The 14257-nt window shown below is 40.8% G+C and overlaps 1 protein-coding gene across 1 annotated transcript; it reads right to left on the reverse strand.

Moving 5' to 3' along the window:
- Positions 1 to 5093: 5093 nt before the first annotated feature.
- On the reverse strand, positions 5094 to 8899 carry LOC148012999 (uncharacterized). Its single transcript, XM_087668266.1, has 2 exons — positions 7811 to 8899; positions 5094 to 7714 (listed from the first exon to the last, which is right to left on the reverse strand). The coding sequence occupies exons 1-2, from the start codon at positions 8564 to 8566 to the stop codon at positions 7169 to 7171; spliced, it is 1302 nt and encodes a 433-aa protein (XP_087524392.1). The 5' UTR covers positions 8567 to 8899; the 3' UTR covers positions 5094 to 7168.
- Between the last annotated feature and the right edge of the window lie 5358 nt (positions 8900 to 14257).

Here is a 14257-nt window from a genome sequence, read left to right on the forward strand (position 1 = left end):
ATCCCAAACCACTAGAGGGCAGGAAATGTGATAAAGAAGGAGTAGGTGATTGAAATGGACAAGGTCCTTAGGGAGAAGAAAAGGGGCTTAATTGGCTTAATTGTGTTGGAATTCATGGGTAATGCAACTTGCCCTGATTTTGGAGGGTCAGAGGCTCGTCAGAGGCTGCTTTCAGTAAGAGATTATCTTGATTAGTAAGTACATTAGAGGCAACAAGCAAGGTTGTATCTTACTTTAGGTGGCTGAAATTGCAATCAAGCAAGTCTTTTGTTTACACACTTTGCGAGCTATCTTCAGTAGCCATGGGTGTATTGTTGATGGGGGCGCAACAAAAAGTGAAAGCATGTTCTTCATCTGCTTCAAGTGTATTTGCATGAGAGGGGGCTGCTTTTGTTATAGGAGCAGGTTGAATGTTTGCTTTGTGTTTATGAAGAAGTGGGGTTGGAGAAAGAACGATAGCAGGTTCTATTTCTGATATAACTGGAAGAGGAGTAAAATTAGAAGAAATGAGATTTTCTTGGCCTTCAAGAGAAGGCGCCAATGCTGAAAATACTGTCCATTGTGCTGCCTATTTGTAGGGAAAATTTCTCATCATGATATTCACAGATGGTTTGTGCATGGCTTCAAATTTTAGCATGTTTGAGCTCTCTTGATTAGCATAATACCAATGCAAATGTGACATCAAATGTTGCTATAAATCATGGCAGGCATATGCCGAAAATAGTATATATTGTGGTGCCTATTTGTAGGGACTTGTCTGTTTGAGCTATCATAATTAGCATACTACCACTGTGCTGAAACTGTTTGAAAATACTGTCCAATGTGCTGCCTATTTGTAGGGAATTTTTCTCATCAGGACATTCACAGATGGTTTGTGCATGGCTTCAAATTTTAGCATGTTTGAGCTCTCTTGATTAGCATAATACCAATGCAAATGTGACATCCAATGTTGCTATAAATCATGGCAGGAATATGCTAAAAATAGTATCCATTATGGTGCCTATTTGTAGGGACTTGTCTGTTTGAGCTGTCATAATTAGCATACTACCATTGTGCTGAAACTGTTTGAAAATACTGTCCAGTGTGCTGCCTATTTGTAGGGAAATTTTCTCATCATGACATTCACAGATGGTTTGTGCATGGCTTCAAATTTTAGCATGTTTGAGCTCTCTTGATGAGCGTAATACCGATGCGAATGTGGCATCAAATGTTGCTATAAATCATGGTAGACATATGCTAAAAATAGTATCCATTGTGATGCCTATTTGTATGGACTTCTCTATTTGAGTTGTCATAATTAGCATACTACCATTGTGCTGAAACTGTTTGAAAATATTGTCTAGTGTGTTGCCTATTAAAGGAAAAAATTTATCATCACGACATTCACAAATGGTTTGTGCATTGCTTCAAATTTTAGCATGTTTGTGCTCTCTTGATTAGTGTAATATGAATGCGAATGTAGCATCAAATGTTGCTATAAATCATGGCAGGCATATGTTGAAAATAGTATCCATTGTAGTGCCTATTTGTAGGGACTTGTATGTTTGAGTTTTCATAATTAGCACACTATCATTGTGCTGAAACTGTTTGAAATTATTGTCTAGTGTGCTACTTATTTGTAAAGAAAATTTCTCATTGTGACATTCACAGATGGTTTGTGCATGGCTTCAAATTTTAGCATGTATGAGCTCTCTTGATTAGTGTAATACCAATGCGAATGTAGCATCAAATGTTGCTATAAATCATGGCAGGCATATGCTGAAAATGGTATCCATTATGGTGCCTATTTGTAGGGACTTGTCTGTTTGAGCTATCATAGTTATTGTCACGTAAATAACAATAATGGATCAATTATATAAATAACAATAAGCATGTTTGCCCATTCACGTATTGTAAATGATGAATCGATATTCATGTGTAAGATGGAGCTCGATAGATTCTCAAGATAGCACTTCCATGGAGGAGTTTCATCAATTCATGTCTCAAATGAGCCAAGATGCAATATGGAATAATGACTTTATGTACTTTTTGAGTCAAAGTGTGGGTGTTCCAAGCCACATTCCAAGCCATAGTGCGGTTGGTAGTATTCTTGAAATGTGTTTCCAAACCTCCCTCCTTTGATCAACCCTTGTCCTCCTCAATTCTCATCGTTCCAACGACCAAGACAAAATTTAGGTATAGAGGGACCCACAATAATACATAATAATGTAATTCTTCATCCAATTACACATAGTTCTCAACATGGCCCCTCGGCACTACCACAACAAGAACCATAAGCAATAAGCTCATGTGATGCAATCTAGGATACATGTGAAGAGGTTGAACTAGTTCAAACTCAAGAACCAATGGTGCCAACTTTCAAGAATGCCAACAAGCAGCATCCACAACGAACTTCATTGGATTCTGATGCTCCAAAACCTCCTAAACCAAAGAGGGTCAGAAAGGAAAGAATCGGGATAATGGACCTGAGACATAAGATCATTCAACAACCACAAAAAAACCGTTTGAGCAGTCGAAGGATGCATGGATAGTACAACTCATTCGCATCCGAGGATCCATGAGTGCAGAGTTCTCAAAGCCACCAAAGCAAGGAGTGGATATATGGTCCAAGGTAGCCATACAGCTAGCATGGTTATTTCCAAAGTTTGACAAAGATGGTGAGGCATGCAGAAAAAACTGGGGACGCATTTATGAGTCATATAGAAAGGATAAGGCCCACAATGCCATGTCAGGTAATGATCGCAGGATCATTTGTTCGTGGTATGATCTTGTGGGTGAATATATGTGAAATCATGCCAATGTTGTCAGCGATGCACATGCCTTGTATGTTGGTGGGTTGTCTTCTCCAGAAGACAACACTACATCAGTCTCCAATGATCTAGGTGACCATGCCCAAGAAGGCATTGGCTCCAATGAGCCTTCGAAGATCGGGCATGATCAAACAACCAATCAAGGAGCACACACTAAGAAGGGTAGAAAGATAGAGGACTCTCTCAGTGACATGGCTAGCACCGCCCGATCAATCTTAGCCAACCAAAAATCAAACCTAGAGGAAAAGAAAGCATTTGAAGAGTGCAAGCTCATTATCATGGATACACTTGCCTCCTCTATATCTGGTCTATTAGATGTAATCAAAAGTCTTAAAAAGGAATGATGGTTTCAACTGTAGATGAACTTGGAACTTTTTTTAAAAAATGTTTTTAAGTCTACCTAAACATCTCTCTTCAATTGTCTCATTAAGTTTCGTCAAATCTTTTAACAAGTGAATGGATGACGAAAGTTTTTTGATAATGTGTGTCATTGATGTTGTAGTTGTTGTCATGGCAATGTTTCAGCTATTGTTAAGTGATTCAGATGATAGGGACGATGATAGTATGCAATTGCATACTTTAATGGAGTGCATGGCTCGAGGTTATGTTGCACATCAAGCAAGGATAGGTCAGCGAAGGCACAATCAACGATCATGCTAGGCCAATCCAAGACTACAAACTTTTATGGAGCAGGGGCTTTTGGGGGGAGTTATTCAAACCAAATGTTTTAAAGCATGTTACAAGTTAGCAGGAGTACATTTGAGTATCTCATCGCGAAGTTAGCACCACAAATGCAACGCAAGAACATGAACTATAGAAGAGCAATACATGTGGAGAAGCGAGTCTATGTGGCTCTACATCGCCTGGCGAGCGGCTCAAATTTAGAACGTATAGCTGATTTGTACGGAGTCTCAACTTCGTTTACACAATTTGTTGTTTTGGACTTTTGTGATACACTGGCTGCATCTGGATTGCATAGTATGTACATAAAGTGGCCAACATCACAACAATTGCAAAAATATACAGATGCATTTCAGGCCCTTCGAGGTATACCGTATGTTGTTGGTGCAATAAATGGTAGTCATATACCCATCATTGCCCCAAGAGAGAACCACGAAGATTATTTTAATAGGAATGACTTTCACTCAATTATTATGCAGATAGGTGTGGCAGCCAATTGTGTTGTTTGGGACTATGACATTGGCTGGCAAGTTCTATGCATGATTGGAAAATTTTTCAACGTTCAGACCTAGGAAAATGATGCACAAACAAAGCTCTGGGACAATACTGTCTACTAGGCGATTGTGCTTATCCTGCACGCTTTTGGATGCTTTCTCCTTTCAAAGGTAGTAAGGATGGGTTATCTCCGAAACGTTATTATTGGAATTACATACAATCAAGTACTTGTATGCCAATTGAAAGAGCATTTGGCATCCTTAAAGCGCAATTTTGTATATTGTTGAGGAGATGTGACATGCTTTTACCAAATGTCTCGAAGATGATGGCAACATGTCTTGTTCTACATAATATATGCATTGTGCATGGAGATAGTTTTGATGATGCATGGATACGTGGAGCGACAATGAAACTTTACAGAGAGCGTAATGCACCTCGTCAAGACACGGACTAGCAAAATAGTTTGAGGAATGGATTAACAGAGATTGCTATGCTAACTAACATAGGTACCACGCAAGCAATACAAATAGCTTAAGCAACGGAGCCAACACAGGAGGCAAGCCATCCTAGAGGGGCATCTCGAAGAGACAACATTGCTCGAGCCATGTTTCGAGAGAGAAAGAACGTAAATGTGAGAAAAATCTTTGGTGATTTTGACTCTACAGAGAAAATCGACGACGAAGACAATAGTGAGTAAATTTCTATAGCATCTACAGTGCAGGTGGAAAGGTGGAAAGATGGGTGGTGTGCTAAAAAATTTTCCTCTTTCCACCTTTCTGCAAAGAACTAAGTAGAGCCATACCTCAACAGTATGGTGAAGGGATTCGACTCCCCTGCTCTCTTGTTCATTACTAATGCTTTTAGTTTTGTAATGCTTTTAGCTAGTTTTTAAAGTTTTGTAATGCTTTTAGTTCTATTAGTCACTTTTCTAATGTTTTGTAATGCTTTTAATTTGATGATCCACTTTTTTTTAATTTTGTTAGTCGATTTTTTAATTATAAATATGGCATCAATGATTGTGTTTAGTCAAGTATTCAAATAATTATTATTATGTCAATAATGATCATCCACAACATCCCTTCATTCACATGTGATTCGAGAAGTATCCGATGCATAGGTAGTGCCAATGTGTAAACGATTGGGGACAAAAAATGGATAGAAACTTATTGACCACGAAAAGTGTCCGCCGCCTAGTGTGTAAGCAAGTGGCAACAAGTGACTGCCCAAGTCAACTTTTCCTATGCCCACCAACTGGGCACAAATTGGGCAAGCAATGGTAGTGTGTAACCAACCTAAGATGAAAATAAGTGCAGTTGGGGAGTTTCAAATTAGGCCGGTTACACACCGGGCTATGGATGGACAGGAGGTGGAAAAAGAGGGGACTGCTGCCCTACGTGTCAAAAGGTCATTGGACCCGATTTTTGCAGTTGGCGGACACTTCTAGGTGGGGGATCTCCCCCATCCTAAAAATCGGCCGCACCCAATGTACAAGACAACACCACCTTTTTTTCGGAAAAAGTGCCATGGGACTGGCAAGAATTAAGTCCCCACCAATCCCCTCACACCTCACATCCATTACCAATGAGCCAACCCCCTTTTGGTGAATTATATGGGCGCAGTTTAGTGTGTAAAGAAAGCAATGGACAACTTGCAGCTCGTGTCCATCCATAGTCTGGTGTGTAACTGGTCTAAGCCAAAAGCCCAGGTCAAAAGAGTTTTGACAGTCAAGGCTAGACTCCAGAGTCTTCCTAGAGACGCCCAAAACTGTGCACTCTGTTGACGTGCTGCAAAGGGTAAAGGATTCAGGGAGATTTAGTGCGCCTGACGACCCAATTATTGAAATTCAGGCCTGTCCGTCTGTGGGTTTCTGTCTAACCCACAGCTCGATTTCAAAACCATCTTGAAGTCCGACCAGACAATTACCCAAAATGCTGGCGTACCACTCACTGCATCACATCTGTGAGTTGTAAATGCTCTCGAAAGACTGCCCCAGTGCCCAGAGCCTGATAGAGGCCAGCCTACAATTTAACATAAAAAGTGTCGTTATCCTCTCTCTCTCTCTCTCTCTCATACGGTATACCGACAAATGTGTATTCCACACAAAGAAAGAGATTCAACTTTCAAGCCCATCCAGATTCCAGACATTCCACTCTCAATTCTCAAATTCCAATAATATACGAAAATCTAAATCATGCACAATGGTCCCAAAATTTTAATTGGGGAAAAAAAAGGATGTTCTCAAAATCTTCTGCGTGCTGTGTTTTGTTTTGAGATTTGTACAGAGACACGCTCATCATTTACTTCTTATTCTCTTCTACATTACTGACTCAGCTCAGAGCTGGCTGGCTTTGCTTTCAAAATGCACCTCAAGTGAAAGGGTGCATCAAAAGCCTAATTGTCATACCTGTCATGTCGATTACCAGTAAACACATTCCCATTACTGTACAGTATGTTGTGTGCCCTTAGCAGCTGACTCGAGTAAAAAACTGTCCCCTAAACAATTAGATGTTATCTCTAATATCCATATGACCAATACACCGCTTCTCCCATCCTGGATGCCCCAAGATCACAATTCCATCACAGGACTAAGCAGGCACTTTATACATGCAAAATCCACGTGTACAAATCGCTCCAAAAGTATGAATTCTATGATCAATGTGAATCAACCCATCTGGTCAGCAGCAACTTATTCTCCAAAACATCATTGCCCAAATGTTACCTCAGCCGTCCTGCCAGGTAGACAATACACAACTTTTTGGCTCTGAGGGGCTGAGGATTGCCCTGATCAAATCTATCCCATGCAAAGATGCCAGATATCAGAACATGAACTATGGCCTCTATCCCTCCTCCAACTTGATGGCATAGATAGGGTTGTTTGCTGAAACCACCGGCTTGCGCAAGTACTAATGTCTTAAGCGCTAGGGCATTGATTTTTCATTACTCAAAACTGCAGTAGGGCAAAGGGAAAACCAAAAAAATGCTACTGCTAGGCAAACCCAACAACATAGTTTTGCTGACCAGAAACCTCTATACCAGCCACCATCCATAGAGGAGCATCTGGCATCAAAAAAGACCCATATTCACATGTGTATGGAACATCAGACTTGAACCTTCCTTCCTTCCCACTCAGAATGGAACCGATCCCCTTTGCAGTTGCCGCTTTAACTTGCACTGCTAACAAGTCAAGGAAAACTTCTGCTTGTTGATCGGCTGCTGCTTCTGTTCCTCATGAGGAGGAGACAATTTGGTGGAGGTATCTCAGATAGACGTCTCTCTGCAATAACGTCTCCTGCTGTCTGAGCTTTTGCCTCCCTTACAGTGGATTTAGCATCCTCCAAGGACCGATCATGTGTTTTTGAGGGGGATGCAGGATCACTCTTACCAATGTACGCTACATCAGGCCTTTGCAAATCACCTGCCTTTTGGTCACCTGAAACTGCAATCAAGTTCTGCACATCCCAATCTAGCACAATGGATTGCTTCTCAGGCAGCTTTTCCGAATCAGACACTCCCACAGAGTCACTATTCAATGATCCCAATACTGGTGTATCTTTGGTAGATGAAAGCTCTGTGGCCATCTTTGAATCTTCAACATTAGTGCATGATGTTGGAAGAACATCCAGATGCAGGCTTTCAAGAGGCTTATGCAGCTCATCAGACAAGGCCGGCTCTGATCGCAACGCATCATCGTAGCCATGAAGATCGTAATATGCCCTCCTTCCTGATCTCTGTCTGAGCATCTTAGGTGATCCATCCAATGCATGAAAAGAACTCTGCTTATTAAATTCATTCCTCAGAGGTGAATCAGAACCAAGCTTCTTTACCTTGCCAAGCTTGCCTCTCGCGCTGAGATTGTCTTTGATGAGGAAGGCAGCCTTCTTCTTCCGTACTCGCCCCATGCATGTGACCTCAGGCGACGTAGGCTCCTCTGCTTGATAGCCATCAGGAGGCTTCTTCTTTCCCACCATCTCAACAGGAATCATGGTGAACAGATTAGCTGAGTGCCCTTTGCTGCTGCGTAAGAGAGGGCCAGAATGGTTTGGTGCCACGCCGGATGCCGCATGCATGCGGCTGGCTGAAGGAGATATGGTGCCTGAGAATTGGAGCTTAGATGGAGAGTACTGATTCATGGCGGCGGGGCTGAAGCCAATGATGGATCGAAGCATCCTTGCGGCCGATTTCTTGCCGCCTTTGGAGGTGTGGGAGGCTGGGCTGAAGCAATTGGAAGGCGTGGTGTGAAACACCCTGTGAGGGAGGCAGTGGGAGAAGAACTGGGAGGTTCTGGAGGTGGCGGTGGAGGGGGCACTGGCGCTGCACGGTGAGGCATCGGCGGATGGGAAGGAAGGGGGTTTGGAGGAGGCAGTACCGATGTTGGAGCGATGGCAGCAATGACGGCTGTGACTGCAGCGGGCGAGGCTGCGGGCCGAGAAGGGGCTGGCGGAGGAGGAGGGGGGACGAGAGCGGGAGGGAGGGGAGCATGGGAGGCTTAGGGTTTCGCAGCTGACGCGGCTGGAGGCGGCCGATGTTGTGCGGATGGGGGGGAGGGAAGGCCAGTGGTGGTCGTGGTCGAGGACTGCCATGCGAGCTGCTGCGGATGAAGATGCTGCTGCTGCTCCTGCTGATAATGAGGATGATGTCGATGACGATGAACTAGATGATGCTTTCTATTTTTGCAGGCGATGGTCGACGAGTATCGATCAGAGGTGGTAATTCGATTCAAATACGAGAAGGAATCGACTCATCAGGCTTGTCAATCAGCTATGTCGTCTTACGGAGATTATCTGCCACTATTAATAAAGCAGAAAAGAGAAGAGAAACTAGAAAATGAAGTACTTTCATGAAGGAATGTGTAGTCGCGGGCCGGAACGAACGAACCAGAGAGAGAGAGAGAGAAAGGGAGAGAAAGAGAGAGAGACAGACACAGACAGACCCATCTCGGGAGAGAGAGAGAGACAGAAAGGACTCCGTACCGAACCACGCCAGTAGGTTCGGTTCATGGACCTCTAGGTTCAGCACCAAACCTTAATCTTGGTGCCGTGACAGCAGCGCCAGCCGGTGGTTCGGTACCAAACTTCTGTTCTTTTTGGCAGAACCGTTAGGTTCGTCACCAAACCTCAGCGCTTTCTTGCTTCTGCGGCTGAACCTCCTTTCCTTTCATGGAAACCTGTAGGCCCGTTGCCGAACCTCCGCCCTTGTGTGCCCTCGCGCGAGGGCTCAGCCCGTCGTTTGACCAGGCCCTTTTTCTCAACGTGTTTCTTTTATCTTCTCTTTTGTCTTTTCATCCTTTCTTTTTCTTTTTTTAAATTCTTTGGTGTCTTTCGCGATTTCGTTTTGGGAAACGGAAACGCAAGCTAGCGTTCACAAGCTTAGCATCATATCACACGCAATACTTGCTATGCTTATTGGGCACATAGCAAGTAACGTAAGTTGCATTGGACAGCACCTTGTTCAAGCCCCATGCTGGATATAAATTGGACTAACTTCACTTCTTGGACCTTAGAAAAGTCTAATCATGACCTAGGTGTGGCATGACCCTTAGAGTCATTCCCTATGTACATCGACCAATCTACACTAATGATTTATCACTTGCAATGTGAACAACGCCCCCGATAGGTCAATAGCAAAGGTGGACCCCTCCATTTTTCTTCATGAGTGAAGCATGAAAGATTAAATTCAAAGAGATCAAGCGAAAGAAAAGGTCTATCATCAATGAACTACTAATGGATTTCTACCAAGTTTGTGAAATTGTGTCAAGTTAAGTGAGTAACTTCAGCAAGCTAATGGAACACCCTCTCTCCATTTGGAGGCTTTTGAGTTGAGATCACTAGTCAAATCAACATACACATCTCATGTTGTTAGTTAGAAAGGTAGCAATCTGTGTTCGATAAACTTATGGATTCTGATCCTCTCAACTATGTGGTTGGTTTTACAACCCTAATGGGTGAGTAAATGTTAGTGGTCTTGGTTATCTCCTATTTGTAAGCACTACACTATGTCAGTCAAGGACATTAGGAGCTCTAGCTATGTCCAATTATTTGGGTCACTTTTGGCCATTTGTCCTTCATAATTTTTGGGTCTTGTTCATGCTTTTGGCCAATACATTCTCCTAGATATTTTACCTCTATGGCAACATCTAGTGTAGAGTCCATGTTTATTACTCTTTGTGATTTAGAAGGGGATATCACTTTAGCATCATATGTGCCAAAGCTCTAGTTTGTTGGATAGTGGATCCACTAGCCATATAACGCCTCACAGATAGTGGTTATGAGATGCTCATGATAAAAGGGGCATTGAGCACTATACTTGACAAGTCTTGCAGTCCTAGTTCATGGTGTGGAGGCTATATATCTCTATTATTAGACCAACAAAGCCACATTTGAGGTTCTATATACTCTCGGTTTGGGATTTAACCTTTTCTATATTAATGGCTCTTAACTAGGCTAAGGTAGCAATGAGTGATTCAAACTAGAGGTTTGTAAGCATTATGTTTCTCAAGCTCAGTAATATGGAGGGAAATTCTCTCTGTGATTGTAGGCTCCAAGTGCTTTTAAGAAATACCTCAAGTAATAAGATGTGGCTGTAGGAGTGCACAATAGAAGAAGAACACAAACATAGATAAAGATTACAATGAAAGAAGAGAATGGAAGAGAAAAATCTACATTGAACTTGAAAGTGTTTATCTACACCCCTATATACATATATCCTTACCTACACCCCCCTACTCTCTCTCTCTCTCTCTCTCTCTCTCTCTCTCTCTCTCTCTCTCTCTCTCTCTCTCTCTCTCTCTCTCTCTCTCTCTCTCTCTCTCTCTCTCTCTCTCTCTCTCTCTCTCTCTCTCTCTCTCTCTCTCTCTCTCTCTCTCTCTCTCTCTCTCTCTCTCTCTCTCTCTCTCAAAGGTAAGACAACTTAGTGAAGTATACCAAGTGATGCTAATGGCTAGGGGTTTTAGTTGTGGCTCTTAAATATGACCCAAGGTGGGAAGCATGAGGTTTGGCTATGAACCAAGGTGGGAGATGTGGTTTTCCTCTCTTTGATGAAGGTATTAAATACGCCATAACAATGGCAAGAGAGAAGGCAAATGGAAAGGTGCCAAGTCGCAACCATATGGTATCTTATTCGGCTTTTTTCATAGGCTATTCATCCAACATTTGGATGTGCCAATAATTCAGGCCTATCTTTCAGCTTTACTCACCACAATGACACAATGTATACATGATTAACACCTCAATAATGGGCACACCCAATTCTCTATAAAACCATATATGTATGTTGTGTAGGGCATTTTTGAGATGTGATAACTAGTATCATACCTAATTAAACTAGTCATAGTTGCATCTATGATACACATACACACACATATTACACATATTCATACACATGCATACATCATACATGCACTAGAAACATTTAGGTAGATGCAAACATGCATACAAACACTATCCACATTGGTTAGATTGCATATTCTTGCAGCATATTTGATACATTCACACACATGAGGATGTATTAGACCACATTTCCAAATGGGTCACATTACATGTTCTTGCAAGTCTAAATATATATTTTAAGGATTTGTGGTACTTCATGGTGCACCAACTTAGAAGTCATGAGTTTTGTGTTTATTAGTTCTTGCAACTTGTGAGATATCACTATCACCATTAAAAATGATTTTGCACTTTAAGATGATCTATGAACCATATTGATGTTACTTCACAACATCTCACAAGCTTCATATGTCAAATCTTGATATTAACGAAGTGCATTCATATACCCTAGCCCAACTTACAACAAATGCATTTGTCATTACTCAAAATATATTGCATGATGCATATACATGGTTTAAGCATAGTCCTCCTTTTAGGGGATACTGAATTGGCACTATGTTCTCTATTCTTTTGGTGTGGTAATCTTAATCCATCATTTCTATGTAACAAAATGAATGCTATTGTGGACAGGACATGACACATTGAAAGGTAAACATAATGTGAGCCTTGTAGTCTCATATACTATGAAGTTTGGACAAGGTATGTTTTTAAAGGTAATCCACATCATTACACAAACACAAAGCTTATTAATATTATGTGTTACAGACAAATTGTAATATTAAGTATTGCATTCATTTGATTTGAATGCATGTGGCCCTTGCAAAACATGTTTGTGCATGATATTTAGATAGTTGTTAGGAAGCATGAGTGGGTGTCCTAAAAGCCAAAATGCTCACTATGGCTTGTCTTTTACATGCATTTAAGTCAAGTCACATTAATGCACATTTAGTCCATGGCAAGCAAGCAGGACAGGATGACTAATCATTGTTGTAATGAGTTGATTGAAGTTGGGACTAATTAGGCTTCCTTTCCCACATTTTGATGTTTTTCAAGTGAAAAGTTAAACCAATTGTCCCCATGTATTCCACTTGTTATTATCATTAATGTTTGAATGGCACAAATATGACATATAGGAAATTTTGGTTTGATCACACTTCCCATGCATAAACATAATTTTTCGTGTCTTTCTTTCAATTGATTTGATTCATTGGGAACTACATCTCAACATCACTCTCATAAAGCATAGCATCCTCTAGAAAGGTTGAAAGTTCTACGTCCCCTAAAAATGTAGACCCAGTCTTTTAAGCATTGAATTTGGACATTTTTGTTGAAAGTTTGAATTCTATTTTGGTTTCATAGAAATTGGAGGGTGATAAAGCCTCTTTTATGCTTTACATTAGAAAAGGATTACAAAAACCTTTTGTTTATTCCCTTAAGGGGGAGCAAATGTTGCTATGTTTTAGTGGAGCATTTCAACTTGTTTGACATCATCTTCACAAATTTGCTTTACTTTACTATAGATATTATAATATCAAGAAAAGCATAAAGAAAGTCCCTAAGCAACTCATAATAGATTGATTGAATACTAGAAGTGTGTGGAAGGCCTAGATATTACTAATCATATCAAGGAGTCCTTTTGCCACACACATACCATACGCATGTGCATGTGGCTTATCATGTGAGCGAGAGTCACTTGTTTGTCTTTAGTGCGTTCAAAGTCTACTTCGGACTTCATAAGGCATTTCTAACCAAAGACATCATGCCCTCCATACCCCTTTCTTCCCATGTATATACATAGCTAAGAGCATTATGGAGCATTTATACAATGAGAAGTAAGTAGTCTACATCAAACAATTCTCTTTCACATTCCTTGATGGCTGAAAAGTGGAATGCACACTAAACAAAATTAAACTCAATTCTAGAAAAAACTACTCTTAGCACAATATGTATTAACAACACTTAATTTTTGTAATACTTACTAAAAATATTCAAGGGATTTTGAGCAAAATTTTGCTTTGTCGATTTGCATTTATGCCACTTTTTCCTAGTGCTTGTGAAGCTAATAAAAAGAATGACATATGGATGATGTGGAAAGTGAAAGAGAACATTTCAAAGAAAATAGTGGATTATTCAAGTGTCACCATTGATACCAAAGTAGTGCGCACCATGATGGAGAGATATAATCTTTTCCTTCCCATGTAATTGAGGCACTAAGGGCAGCTCCCACTCCTAGTGGTGGACCTCACTACCTATAATGATGCAATGCATCTAAAATCATCTAGGCAATTGTTGGGCCACAGATGCAACACTTTTTACATCCACCCAGCCCCACTTTGCATATCTCATTATCTAGGATACAGATACCAAGCCTCTAAAGTCAATGTGGATCAAATCCAACAAAAGCGGTGTGACAGTGTACAAGGATGTGTTGGAAGACTGGGAGACGTTTGAATTCCACTTGTCCCTATTGAACATTCAACGGTACTACATTATGAGAATCATTTGCACAATAAATTAGTCATTTAGCAAGTCTTTACATGGATCTTAAACTTGGTTAAGTTGATTGTTTCTTGTTTGAGAAAAATGAGCACTTTACTTCAAAATGGTTGCTTTCTTTTCTTTGTTGGCCATTAGTATATGCAATGTTACCATGGCTAGATTGCATCATTTTAGAAACATGAAACTATGTTCAAATGGAGAGCCTCGGCATGTGCAGCCCTTCCCATATAGCATTGTAGAATTTCAAAGTATTGACTTCAATTCTAGATACAAAAGTTCAAATTCAATGAGTTGCATTGAAAATATATGGATAGTAGATCCAAATATAGGAATTGCATTCAAGTCACTACCGAAATTGGTGTGTACTTTCAATTGCTTGCATTGAAAAACATCAATTACTGGCATTCATGATGATCATGTTCAAAGTGTCTAATCATGTAAGCTCTTATC

This window comes from Lygodium microphyllum, chromosome 26 (assembly GCF_053477565.2).
Source record: "Lygodium microphyllum isolate KBCC chromosome 26, Lygodium_microphyllum_v1.1.10, whole genome shotgun sequence".
In the NCBI taxonomy this organism is placed as follows: domain Eukaryota; kingdom Viridiplantae; phylum Streptophyta; class Polypodiopsida; order Schizaeales; family Lygodiaceae; genus Lygodium; species Lygodium microphyllum.

Coding starts and splice junctions, on each gene's coding strand:
- LOC148012999 (XM_087668266.1), bottom strand. CDS start 8,566: ATGGCAGTCCTCGACCACGACCACCACTGGCCTTCCCTCCCCCCCATC. Junction 7,715..7,810: donor CGAGAGGCAAGCTTGGCAAG/GTAAAGAAGCTT, acceptor ATGCTCAGACAG/AGATCAGGAAGGAGGGCATA.